Source organism: Dermacentor silvarum, chromosome 4, assembly GCF_013339745.2.
Source record: "Dermacentor silvarum isolate Dsil-2018 chromosome 4, BIME_Dsil_1.4, whole genome shotgun sequence".
Classification (NCBI taxonomy): domain Eukaryota; kingdom Metazoa; phylum Arthropoda; class Arachnida; order Ixodida; family Ixodidae; genus Dermacentor; species Dermacentor silvarum.
Window position 1 is genome coordinate 115,654,006 of NC_051157.2, and position 12,822 is coordinate 115,666,827.

The window sequence follows — 12,822 nt, forward strand, 5'->3', positions numbered from 1 at the left end:
AATAAAAGGAAGGAGAAAAAAAAAGGGGGAATCTGTTCTGCCACTTTGAATGGTTTGAGCCTTGTCAGTGCAGTTAAATCTTGATATAACGAAATCACTAAAATCAGAAATTTGCATTGTTATGTTGAAATGTTAAATAGAAATTCAATCTTTTATGCAATTAAGTACAGTCGATGATAGATTTTTTTAACGCGGAAGGGGCTGCAAAATTTTCAGAATTATCGGGCAATTGGAAGAAAAGCAAATTTTAATGAGAAAGAAATTCTGTTTGTTAAATGAGATTTGGCAACGAAAGATAGGGTTTCATGTTGCGTCGACGATATCTTCACATCAGCGATACGAAATGAAGCCAGCCACATTTTCCCCATCGACTCTGCCCTCACAGCTGATAGTGTTGCTCGTAGTGGGACGACACTATCATGAAAAGCGCCAACAGGGGGGAACGAATGCTTCGTCTGCCTCTTGCTTCAACGTGTCTCTGAAACCCGAGATTAAGCCACCTCCAGTACTAAACACGCTGGAAGACAGCTCACATGATGCCGAGTCATCTTGGCACGCCCACTCTTTGCACACGCGGAAGATTGCCTCTAAAACAGGGTATGGGCTGTGTATGCGCTCAGCCACACTGACAGCCATGCGTAGCCATGGCTGCACTAGAAAAGAAGACACGCAGCAACCTGCCCCCCACTTCCACCCCCTCACCTCCCCTCGCACTTGCTTGATGGCATTACCGCGAGCTCGCTTCCCTCCCCCCCTTTCTCCTTGCTTACTTGGGAAGACGGTGCTCGTCAAGCCACCTTCCTTCTCGGCTTACCCTCACAGGCTTCCACTCGCACTCAAAGCGTACAGTGCGCCGGGTGCCATAGGATCTTATCACACTTGGACTTCATATGGAACATGACGCAGCTCAGTTTTGGCGGTCGCTCTTGGTCGTGTGGCGCGCAATTTGAAAGGTGTTTTCGCAAGCAGCCGCTTGTAATTCAACCATTTGACTATCTGCGTCTGCAGAAATTTCCATTTATTTTCTCGGTATTCCTTCATGATGTCAGTGAAATTTCGTGATATAGTCAAACCTCGATATAACGAAGTTGTACTTGCATTGGAAAACTTCGTTATATCAAGCATTGCGTTATATCGAGGTTTTGTTAATTCAATAGAACTAAGATGGGGAAATAAAAATAGTTTGTTACATTGCGAATTTTGTTAAGTCGAGGTTCGTTGTATCGAGGTTTGACTATATTGAAATTGTGTATAAACACACTTCGTTATGTTGAGGTTCTAAATACATATTGTTCTATGGACACGAAGTTATGTAAGTTAAATATTTTGTTATATCGAGAATTTCATTACATTGAGGTTTAACTGTTATACGATACATAGGAATAGCTGGGTCACTATTGCATCTAGGGAAGAAAGGCTGACCCTGTATTCACAAATCTCTTACCTAAATGCCAGCAGCGATTTGCTTCTGGCGATTGTATCGTCATCAATGTGATCGGTACCACAAGTGACCAACACCAAATGCCAGCTAATTGGGAAACGCTCTTACATAATAGAAGCACTCCAACTACTTACACCCTTGGTTGAACATCCACTGTGGGCCTGGGAGACGTTCAGACACACAGTCATTGTTGTGCACCTACCGATAAAATAGGTACAGTCTTGCTCCTTGGTCTGGTGTTCGGCCATCCTCAACGCTTAGGAAAGATACCCACGTGTTGTGAAATTGCTGGCACATGACTGGCAGACATACTTTTACCGCAGTGGTGGCCTAGTGGTAGAGCATCCACCTCGTATGCGGGCAGTACTGGGCTCTGATCTCAGTGCATTTTCTGTTGCTCTGTCGTCAAATTACTGTGACAGCTTTGAGAAAATGACGCATGGATTATTCTTGCATGGTGATGTAGGTGGCTACCCGCTGACCTTGATGGGTGGCATCCTGGGCAAGAACTGTGCGGGCCCCTTTGAGGCCCCCTGCCGAGCCAAGCTGATTGCACGGGGGGTGCCGCCTGTGCCGTGGTACCACTCGCTGCCCATCCATTGCTTTGTCGGTGGCTTCCTGCCCTTCAGGTAAGCCAGTGGCTGAGTCTGTTGTTCTGGTTCTGGGTTATTTGGTAATGTGCTGCTTATCCTTGTCAATGTAGCTTAAAGGGGCCATGACAGTCCTCCAACTATTCCCCAGTGTATTGGTGTGACAGAGTAGAGGGCCCAATGTGGTTATACACACAGAAATACTGGGCTTTCAATTTGAAATCACTGCCTTTAGGCCCCCCCACCAACGGCCACGTGTTGTACGAAGTCAGAAACTGTGGAACTACTGCTGTGTCAACTGCTTCGAAACAGTTAGGAACCACCTCCAGTGTCTTGCTTTGCAAGCTCTGGCACCCAACGGCACAGATAGAGCGTCACTGTTGCATTGTATCCTCAGCTTTTTCACTTGTGGGATGAAAGCATCACAAATCACAGAAAGCCTGTAGAAACTATCTCGGGCTAAGTGCTGAGATGCACATGCAAAAAAAAATAATGGATGGTGACCATGATCCTACTTCTACAATCACTTTCGGTGCTTGCAGTACCCAAAAGCATAGCCTCCGAGATTGGCTTCGGTTTAGTTGCAAGTTATGAAATGTTAATTCAGCTATATGTTAGATGAACACTTCGGACTAGCTGGTAGCAGCAAGGCCTCGCCTTCTACAATGCCTAGTTCGTATTTTAGTTGAAGCCAGGAATGTAACACATTCATGAACACGCGTGTTCGTAAGACAGATTAATGAGAAGGATTGGTGAACACTGATTGCCTGCTTTTCTTCAGAAGTCTAAGCACTTGCTACTCTCTTCACTCTGCATGCAGCGCCATCTCGGTGGAGCTGTACTACATCTTCTCGACCGTGTGGGGCCGAGAGCAGTACACGCTGTACGGCATCCTCCTGGTGGTGGCGCTGATCCTCTTCAGTGTGACAGCCAGCATAGCAGTGGTGCTCACCTACTTCCAGCTCTCCTCAGAGGACTACCACTGGTGGTGGAAGGCCATCTGCACTGGCGGGTCAGTGCACTGATGCTTTTCTCCACGCGTTCCTCAACTCACAGACACAGCTACACACAATGCAAAGATGAAATTATTTTTCAGTCTTTTTGAGATCGCAAACATATATATTTTTCATTCAAGTAACTCAAAATCAGCAATTACAGTTGAACCAAGTTATAATGATGCCAGTCTTTAAAATATATCGGTTATAGCAATGAGAAGCTGCTGCACCATCAACATTTGTATGTTTTCTATGGTGAAATAATCCACTTACTTCAATGCCCCCATGCTGCATTATCCGTTACAGTTGAACCCAGCTACAACGAACGCCACTTCAACAAAATTTTCGCTTCAACAAAATATTTATAATTCCCCGTCAACTAGCCTAGAATTCAATGCATCAAAGTTATCGCCACAATGAACCATTTTTTGGGCTTGTTTTCACTTCAACTAAATTTTCATTCAGTGGAGCTGGGCATCAAAATTTGTTTTACAATAAAATAAGCATAACGCCAACAGCCTGTAACTTTTCGTACATCCACATCACTTAGTTTCACCGAAAAGGTGTGCCCACTGTACCACCTATAAACAAACTCCTAGAGGGGCGTCATTGTTTGGTGGTGGTGATGACAATGCAGCTGGCCTCTTTGTGATAAGGCGTGGAGCCACAGCCAGTCCGTTCCCATTCTAGATCACGCCATCGCAGGGGCAACGGCCCTACAAATGATTGCCGAGGCGTGGACGGCGACTCGGCAAAGCATAATAGAAAATTGCCTTGTGCACACCAGCTTTAAGCCTGACACTGAAGTGACGGCAAACTCGACAATTGACAAGGAAGACGACTATTTCAGAGTGGAGCCACCCTACACAGAAGCTCCTACGGTGTGGGCTGCCCTTCCGGGCACTGCAAATGTGGCAATGGACATCAGCATAGACGAATACATCGCCGTTGATGCGGACGTAATGACTCATGAAGAGTTAAATGACAAGTTCATAATTGAAGAGGTTTGCCATGACGACGCGTCGTCGGATGATGAGAGTGACGCACAAGAAGCATCGGCCCCGCCCCCTGCAGTGGATGTGATGGATGCATTTTACGTCATTCGTTGACGCCCATTTCATTGACGCCCACAATGACGACGTCACGATGCAGCTGCTGACCAAGTGCAAGCATCGCATCATGGCTCTGATGTACAAAGGATGGAGGCAAACGAAGTTGGCCAATTTTTTTCGGAAATAAATTATGTTTGTGACGTGTGCAGTCAAATATGACAGTGTTTTGGGGCAGATTTCGCCATTACGAAATTTCCGCTTCTGAAAGAAAAGGTCTCAACAAAATTTTTCACGCATCCCATCAGTTTCGTTGTAGCGAGGTTCGACTGTATAACGATGGAAGTCTGGCTGCTGGGTGTCCTTGCCGAAAGGTAATGAATTCAGGCCACAAAGGCAAAGCAATTTGCCCTACTCATCAACACTGTGGACTTCCAGCCAGGTGGCGGCTGGGGACAGTGCTTCAAAGAGAGGCACGGCATTGTTTACAAAGCCGTCACCGGCGAGGTAGCTTCACTTGACATGGAAGCTAAACAGAAGTTGTTGGAAGAAATGGTGCCTCACATCCTCAACAACTACGTTGACACTGACATATATAATGGTGACAAAGCAGGACTGTTCTTCCAGATGTTGCCATCCAAGACGCATGCACTCAAAAGGAGAGACATGTAGGGCAGCAAAAACAGCAAGCGGCACCTCACTTTGTTTTTGTGCATCAACATGGATGGGAGCAACAAGTGCCCCGCATTTGTCATTGGGAAATCAAGAAATCCCCACTGCTTCCGCGGTGTTGTCAGGATACCGGGTATGCTACTATCTTAACTGCAAGGCATGGATGACGCGAGAACTTTTTCATGAGTGGCCCTTGGCGTTCGATCAACGTAATTGTAGTGCCCGCCACTCCATGCCTAAGCTCTCAAGCATGAACGTTTTTTTATACTGCGGCCAAAAACAACAGCAGGCTTGCAGCTCATGGACGCCGGCGTGATCGCCAATTTTAAGGTCATGTATCGTCGCCACGTCCTGAATAAGTTAGTCTTGTTGATGTACATCGCCATGCAGATAAGCAGGGAGCTACCAGACTTGAAGATCAATTTATTGATGGCCGTGCAGTTTATTTCATGTCTGGTCCGCAGTAAGTGCTTCTATGGTGCGGAACTGCTTTAGGAAAGCGTGCTTTGTCCGAGGCAGCAGTCACTTATACCAAGCCTGCGAAGCTCCCACTGACGAAGTTGTGCCTGAACTTTGGTTCGCAGTTTACGAGGATGCAGTTTCTGCGTGCGGACAATGCATTAAAAACATCAGAACTTCTAACTGATGCGGCAATCGTCGCGAACGTGCTTGCGTGAAATAGCAACGGCGACAGTGAGGGGCACTGGGGAGGGGCACCGGCCTCCCCGCCATAATAGCTTTCTCACAACAGCTCTGCGTTCCCCCTATTTCTTTTTTATTTTATTTTTGTGCAACCCAGTTATAAAAATGATCAGTTATAACAATGGAATTTTCGTGGCACTTGAATATTGTTATAAGTGGTTTCGACTGTATGTCTTACTGAGAATGTTCTTGTGATCACGAAATCAGCCAATAGCGTTAGTGGGCCAACTGCTTTCGATGACGATGTTGCAGATGCGAGAACAAGCTACTGTTCACTGCTTTTGACACGAGATTGTAAATTCCCTGCTGCTTGCAGCGCAATAATATTCGGCTCACATGTTCACAGGAGCCTCATTCGCAGATGGGTGCTGTTGTTTCCCTATGTTCAAAAAGTGGTTCAGGGCCCCTTAAAAAAAGGCACAAGCGCACAGCTCTGACTTGTGGCTGAGAGATTTGTTGACGCTGGCAGGGTGTCAACACGAGTGCAGTTGAACTCTTGAAAGCAAGAAATGTACGACAGGCAAAATGCAAAATAACAATGTAAAAACATTTCGCGGGGCATATCACTTTGCAAACTGTAACACCTAAACAGGAAACTAGCAATGTTAACAACGGATCAATAGATAGAGTAGTGCATGACACTACCACAACTTTCAGACAAAAAGCAAAACAAAAATGTGGAGGAAAATAAAAGAAACAGCGGGAAAGATTACAGTCAGGGTAGGCCTGTGAGCAGGTCACCTTTGTTCATTACATTCAGATTGTTTTTTCAAGTTTACACCTAGGACATGATGCCATGAGTGTGACTAAGGTATCCGTATAGTTGCTTATTACAGTAAAAGAAAGTAAAGATTTACTTATATGCAGGAATACAGTCAGCACTTGGTAGAATGAACTGTCCAGCGAGGAAGAAGTGTTGTATCCAAAGTCTGTTCTATTCGAAATTATAGCCGTAGTACGTTGTGAAATGATGGAACTTCGCATATACTGCCGTTTAAACTGAACGCTATCAAAAAAATTGATGAAAACATTGAAGTTAAAATACATAATATTTAAATGGGTTTATGTGTTAATTGTACAACCACACAGCATGGCACCTTGTTGTCTGCCGTTTTCCGGACGCTGGTTGCAAAATTGCAGTTTCCCACACTGACGCATATAAACACTCGCACAATGCCACAACGGCAAGGAGCCGGCCGGCCAGCATCCTGCTGTGCCGGTCGCCCAGCCTGAGCAAGTCGCTGCCACCGGTGGCACAAATATGAGCTTCAGTTTGTTTTTCACATGAAGCAGTGGTTAGTAATGTCCAAATTTTATCTTTCGTGACAAGCAACAACCACTGCCAAATGTGTAGCACAAACGAGAGCTGCGATCCGAGGCAAGCTCAACTCAGAGCCTGTGTCTGGCTGCTTCTGCACTGCATGCAAGACTGCTCAATCTCATCAGGCGCTTCACAGTCAGGACGCCATGAATAGCAATCTATCCTCCTTTTTTGTGCGGGTGGATACGATGAGAAATAGAGCACCCTCAAAACAATGCATTCTATGGTCGTCGGCGATTGTTTTTGAAGCGCTGTATGCTATGGTGTCGCATAGCAGATTAGGCCTAGCGGCACTTTCAGCAGCGTTGAACCGCCCACGCCATGTTGGAATGCTTGCCATAGTATGTTCATCCATTTAACTCTTTCGTTACCGCTAGAAATGTGCTCATTTTCGGTGCTTTTATGCTTTCACATTTTGTGTCATGACATAGTAGTCTCAACATATACTGCGATACATAAAATTATAGCCTGATCACTGGTGTTTTGAATGGATGTATAGCAGTAATAATTGCTCAGACAATTTTTGAAAATTCGTATGTGAAACTTCAAAGAAGCACTTCAAGGACCACAAATGATAGTAATAATTTGCTAATTTTAGTATAAGTACTGAGAGTAGAAAAAGAAATGTGAAGTATACAAAATATGCTTTGTAAGTCGGATTTTGCAAAAAAAATTAAAATTATGAAGATTTGTTGGCAATGTTGATGGTGTCCATGCTATGAGAGAAAGCAGTAGAGTTGCAAATGTGAAAACGGGTAAGTTCCTAATGTAAAGGGAGCATTTGTTTTTACTCATTGCAGCAGGCATATGGTTTGTTTTTTTACTGCATTCCTTAGGCTCATGCATTCTTTAGGCTCAATGGTTGTCAGGTCAGAGAGCTTGCAGAAGCCTCCTCACAGTTGTTTATTATGTTTGATCAGCCTTTTTGTGCAAGCAAGGTGGTGTAGTGGGTCTTCAACAGGCGCTGCAGCCTCTACATGCTTTGTTCAGTTCCTGCACTGTGCTTTACAGTAATGTGGAGTGTTGCACAGTAATGAATAAGGGCATTTGCACAGGCGATGTTCAAAATATAAGAGATCAGACAGCTTCGGTTGAAGGTCTGTCTGAAGTCTACTGCATGCTCTTGTGTGGCTGAAAGCCCCTCAGACGGGAAGGATTGCTTGTAATAATTTGTACATATGCTGTCGAAGTGCTGATGGATAAAAGCAATCAATGGTGGTGAAAATAAAGTTGCACTAGATATTAGTTTAACTCAATTATCAAAATAACATGCACTCATGAGCACCTACCATTGTTTGAGATATTGTTCAGATCAGAAAATTGCCGCTCGAATTGCCTAGTCTCGAATAAGTGCTAAAAGCACTGGAGGCCACTTTTGGCGACACCTTCAGTCGAAGCTTTATTTTTCCAGGCTCCCCAGTCTGCCAGAAACTGTAAAATCTGACAAATCGTTAAATTTCAGTCATCACTTCAGATGGTACATGATATTGCTAGTTGATAATCAGAACTGGTTTTGGCACGTAAAACCCCAGAAAGAAGAAGAATGATGTTGCTGGTAGAATAATTCCTACGGAAATGTTTAACAATGCATAGAAAAACTGTCAATCAAATGGATAAACTTCTATAGACGCTGTACTGAAGGAGTTGAGAGAAAGTGGATTTTTGCACATTCCGCAAGTGGCAGGAAATAGTTACGTACAGTGCACTGCCGCATCACCACAGCAATGTTGTATTTACAACATCTAGACATAATTTGCCCCAGAATTTGTCCATTGTTGCCAATAGTTTGTTCCAGGTGGGTCCGTTACAACCGAAATTTATTGCGTGAATAATATAGACAGACATAACTAAGTGCGAAGAATCGTCTGTTATTTCCGAAAGTACATTATGTGCGGATCCATTGTAACGGGCATAGACTGTATATGATATTCCCTCCTTTCAACCTTTCTAACCGACTTTGTAAAACTTCGAAAATGAACCAGCTGAATCTTCTGTTGCAGAGCCACGGGCGCGTTTGTGTTCTTCTACGCCGTGTTCTTCTACTTCTTCCGGTCCAATATGGGTGGAACCCTGCAGGCCGTCGAGTTCTTCGGCTACAGCATCCTGACGGCATACGTGTTCTTCCTGTCCCTGGGCACCGTGAGCTTTTTCTCGGCATACAGGTTTGTGCGCTACCTGTACAGCACCATCAAGACGGACTGATTGGCCGCTCCCGTGAACGACTCCCTATTGCTGCTGCTGTTGCTCCTGCTGCTGCTGCTGCCAGCTCATTTGCTTTTGGGTTGTGTACCTTTGTGCATGGTCGTTGCTGCCGTTTTGCATTTCTAGCGTTGTGTTTCTCGTGATTGGGGCAGTGAGCTCGACTGTAGCATCTCTTTCGTATCTGCAGTTTGCTACCCAAGCCTTTGTTGCCAGTGTCTAAATTTCTCCCTTTATTTTTTCTTTCTCTCTCTCTCTCTCTCAAGAGTGAGTAGGTCTCTTTGCATTTTCTACAATTGAGGATGTGGAATGCAAAAGAGAAAATATGAAAGAAAAACTGTACATATTTAATCTTGGCGTTCTTTGTTGATGCATTGGTGAGCAGTTTGTTGTGTTGCAGTGGATTAACGTTGAGTGAGAAGCGGTGTTGTTGCATGTTTTTGGATAGGGTTGAGAATTTTTGTTGGTCGAATCCTGGCTGTTGTGCTCTTTCAAGCACTTTTTCTAGTACGGTTTGTCCTTCCACGCTGTGCTGTTGGTCTTGGGACACTAGTGATCGGGAAATCGCTGTGCCAAGCGTGGCTTAGTGGCAACACTGTCGCTGTGCACTGTGCAATCACAATGGAATTCTGTGGGAGAAGCGCTCCAAGTGTTATAGTTTCAGCCATAGACTGCACCGTGTACCCCACCATATTTTGATACGGCAGCTCGTGAAGTCTTTCCGTCAGTGCGATGCATCAGAAGCTTGCACAAAGTGGCCTTTCTAGTCCTTTTTCTATTTATGATTGGAAGGCCTATGCCAGAAACCGGAAAGTGCTAACTTGGTTGTCGTCGCAACAGTTGTGTGAGCCGCAAATAGATCTGAAAACCAGCTTTTACACAACAGTGTACATTATCACTTCTAGTGCGTGAGTGCATCATCTGCTGTGCTTTTTCGTGATGTGTCATCATGCACTGTTGGATTTTCATTGTAAATTTTGATTCCTGGCCTTAGAGAAGCAACACGCTTACTGATACAGGATGCACACTCTCTGCAGAGCTGGATGATGATATTTATTAATGTATAGCTAATATTCGAGGTTTATTTTAAGGTAACAAAGTTCCTGTCATTATCAAATTAAGGCAATACTTGAAACAGTTTGCTAAGTGTGTGTACAATGAGGAAGTGACAGAGGACTAAGCCATAGAGCACTGCACCTTTTGTTACTGAAACTTAGATGTGCACTTCCGTACTACTTAAGCCCAAGAGTTTAAAAAGTGTACATATTGATAACTAGAATGCTACCAGCGGTTTCATTCTTTTCTGTGTTGTCAGTTTTTTTTTTTTTTTGCATACTTTGTGCCAGGCAGACAAAGTGTACTTGACTTTAGGCTATAATTTGGAATGCAGATTGATTTTCATTACATTTCATTCAGCAGCTTTCTTCATGCTTAGTCACTGAACACATTTTTCACCTTTAATGCTGTTGCCGTGATCACATAGCACTTATCTAAAGCACCTCCATACAGTAGAGAATAACTTCCAAAGCCGTTGGCACTTATGCACCTTGTTGTACCTGTTGTTTTCTGACAAGACAACTACTTTTGCTGTGTTTCAGTGCAAAGTTATATTGAAGCTTGCAGTTCAGACTGTATTTGAAAACCCTGAAATTGCTTTCTGTTATGGGAGAGCATAGAGTTTTCTAAGATTGGCTACACAAAGGAGCCGCAAAAGTTGCATTGCTTATGGTCTTATGTAATGGTCACCATTCTTTTGTGAGACATTAGGCTGCCATAAATGCACATGTCCTGGTGAAATCACAGCTGTTGACTGAAGTGCTGGAAAGAAATAATAATAATGTTGTTGGTTAGCATGAAGTGAGTTTGCTGTTTTGTAGCACCGAGTACGCCTTCTTTCCTACAATCTTGTGCGTAAGACATTTTCACAAAGAAGTTAAAAGCCCATGACATTTTCAGTGTTTTTGATACTGCACTCGCACCTTTTTTTTTTTTAATAAATACTGGATTCCTGCCTTTCGTGGCCAACGTTTTTTAAGGGGTGCAAGGAGAATTTAATCTATAAGAGAGTTTTTTGTTGTCACACAGGAACGCACAAAATGCTTTTGTTTCTTGAAGTATCTCAGCCTTTCTCTAGAAACCTTTTCTTGTACTGCCAGGTGGTCTGGCAACCAAAGGCACAGTGACATAACATTTTCCTTTTGACATTGCAACTTTGTTGTCTTGATGTGCTGCACTGCCATAACAGTTTCTGGTCAGAACTAAAGCTATTTGTTCATTTTTAGCTTTTACATAATTTATATTCTGAAGCACAAGACTTACTGTTACTGCACCACAACTGTAAGTTTCTTCCGTCACTACTTGGCTGTATCATGTGCTTCTCTGTTTGATGTAGCATATTCACATAACGTTTGTTGTTTTTAGTGCACTGCTGCCTAATCTTGATACCATTTCTCGTTGCCACATGGGGATATTGCTGCCCACACTATTGGTCTCACTCGCATGTTTTACACAGCTTGGAAGCGTTTATTCATGTTGTTAGTAGGTTCCTGTTCTTGTCGGGTGATAAAGTACAGACTGTCAAAAGTTCACTTGTCACTGCGCTTATATTAGCTGAGCTGGTGCTGCTACCAGGTCTCGCTGTGGTTCTTATGTGGCAATCCTGGAAATCCAAAGGCTTGAAGGATGACGTAGAGCTTCATCACTGTCCAGGTCATTGAACTACAGAGGATACAACTGTGGCTGTACTGTACAGGCCCCAAATCAAGTTCAATTTTGTACTGTGTGGCCTTTCTATACCCTTGACGAAGTACACATGTCTCATTCGAATGGTAACAATGAACTTGGCTATGGATCTCTATAAAGCAATCATCTGGCTCCAAAATGGCAGTTTGTGTCCTGGCAGGCTTTTGCGCAGATGGTAAAGGGCAGGATTCATGAACGTATATATGTTGTTGCTGCACCAACCATAACAGTCTGCATTTGTGGTCATCTCATTCTTTAGAACCCATTGCACTGTAGTATTTAGCGTAAGGTGCTTCTGAAATGATGTTGCGCATTTAGATTCTCTAGAACAAACTTTGGCATTTATGACTTGCAGAAAGGAGATGACCCATATATTAGAACCATATAATTGGCCAACTTATTGAAGACGTAACTGCAAGTGGCTTGTTTTCTTTGGTGGCCACTCCCTCGAAAATTAATCACCCTCTTATAAATATACTATTTAATAAAGCTTGTGCCCTTTGTGGATATCAATAAGTCGATGGCACATTAGTTGACAATGCCTAGCAGTTATGTGTACTTCTGCGGATTATCCGTGTGGAGTTACACAAACAATAATTTCTAGGCAAAGCATATTGTGGTGTACCAATTTGAGAGAGACGTTTCAAAGCTAACAGGTTCAGTTTATGCTGCTGTAGTCTGGAACTCATTTCCATAATTGACTAATGTGCACATGGGTAAAGTCACTAGTGTTCCAAAGTTTATCACCTGGGTACACTTTTTAACTAGTCACATTGTGTCTAGATCAAGTAAAATGATCAGATCGTGGTGTCCTGTGCATATCATGCACACATTCGTTATATATGTCTGTGTGATCTTCATGTATTTGTGTGCAGTTGTGTTCAATCATGCAATTACTCGTTTTGCTACTTGTTGGGCATGGAAGCATATGTGCTTACATAGGAATGTATGCGGTGTGAAGTATGTTAACTAATAAAACTGAGGAAAGCCTTTAATTTTTTTTTAGCTGTTTCCTCCCAGCACGCCCTCTGGTTTTATGTACTGATTGATGCGTGTTTATTTATTGTACGTTGAGTGGTAATAAAGTATGTTTTTTGTTTGTACAAGCTGT

At 43.5% G+C, this 12,822-nt stretch overlaps 1 protein-coding gene across 1 annotated transcript in view; it reads left to right on the forward strand.

Annotated features, from left to right (window-relative positions):
• The window catches only part of LOC119450551 (transmembrane 9 superfamily member 1-like), a 101,720-nt gene extending 88,914 nt beyond the window's left edge, over window positions 1-12,806 (forward strand). Inside the window, exons 12-14 of the mRNA XM_037714047.2 lie at window positions 1,908-2,070; window positions 2,852-3,043; window positions 8,771-12,806. Coding sequence (XP_037569975.1) covers window positions 1,908-2,070; window positions 2,852-3,043; window positions 8,771-8,972 — 557 coding nt within the window. The 3' untranslated portion in view covers window positions 8,973-12,806. The remainder of the gene's footprint in view (window positions 1-1,907; window positions 2,071-2,851; window positions 3,044-8,770) is intronic.
• Window positions 12,807-12,822: the final 16 nt, after the last annotated feature.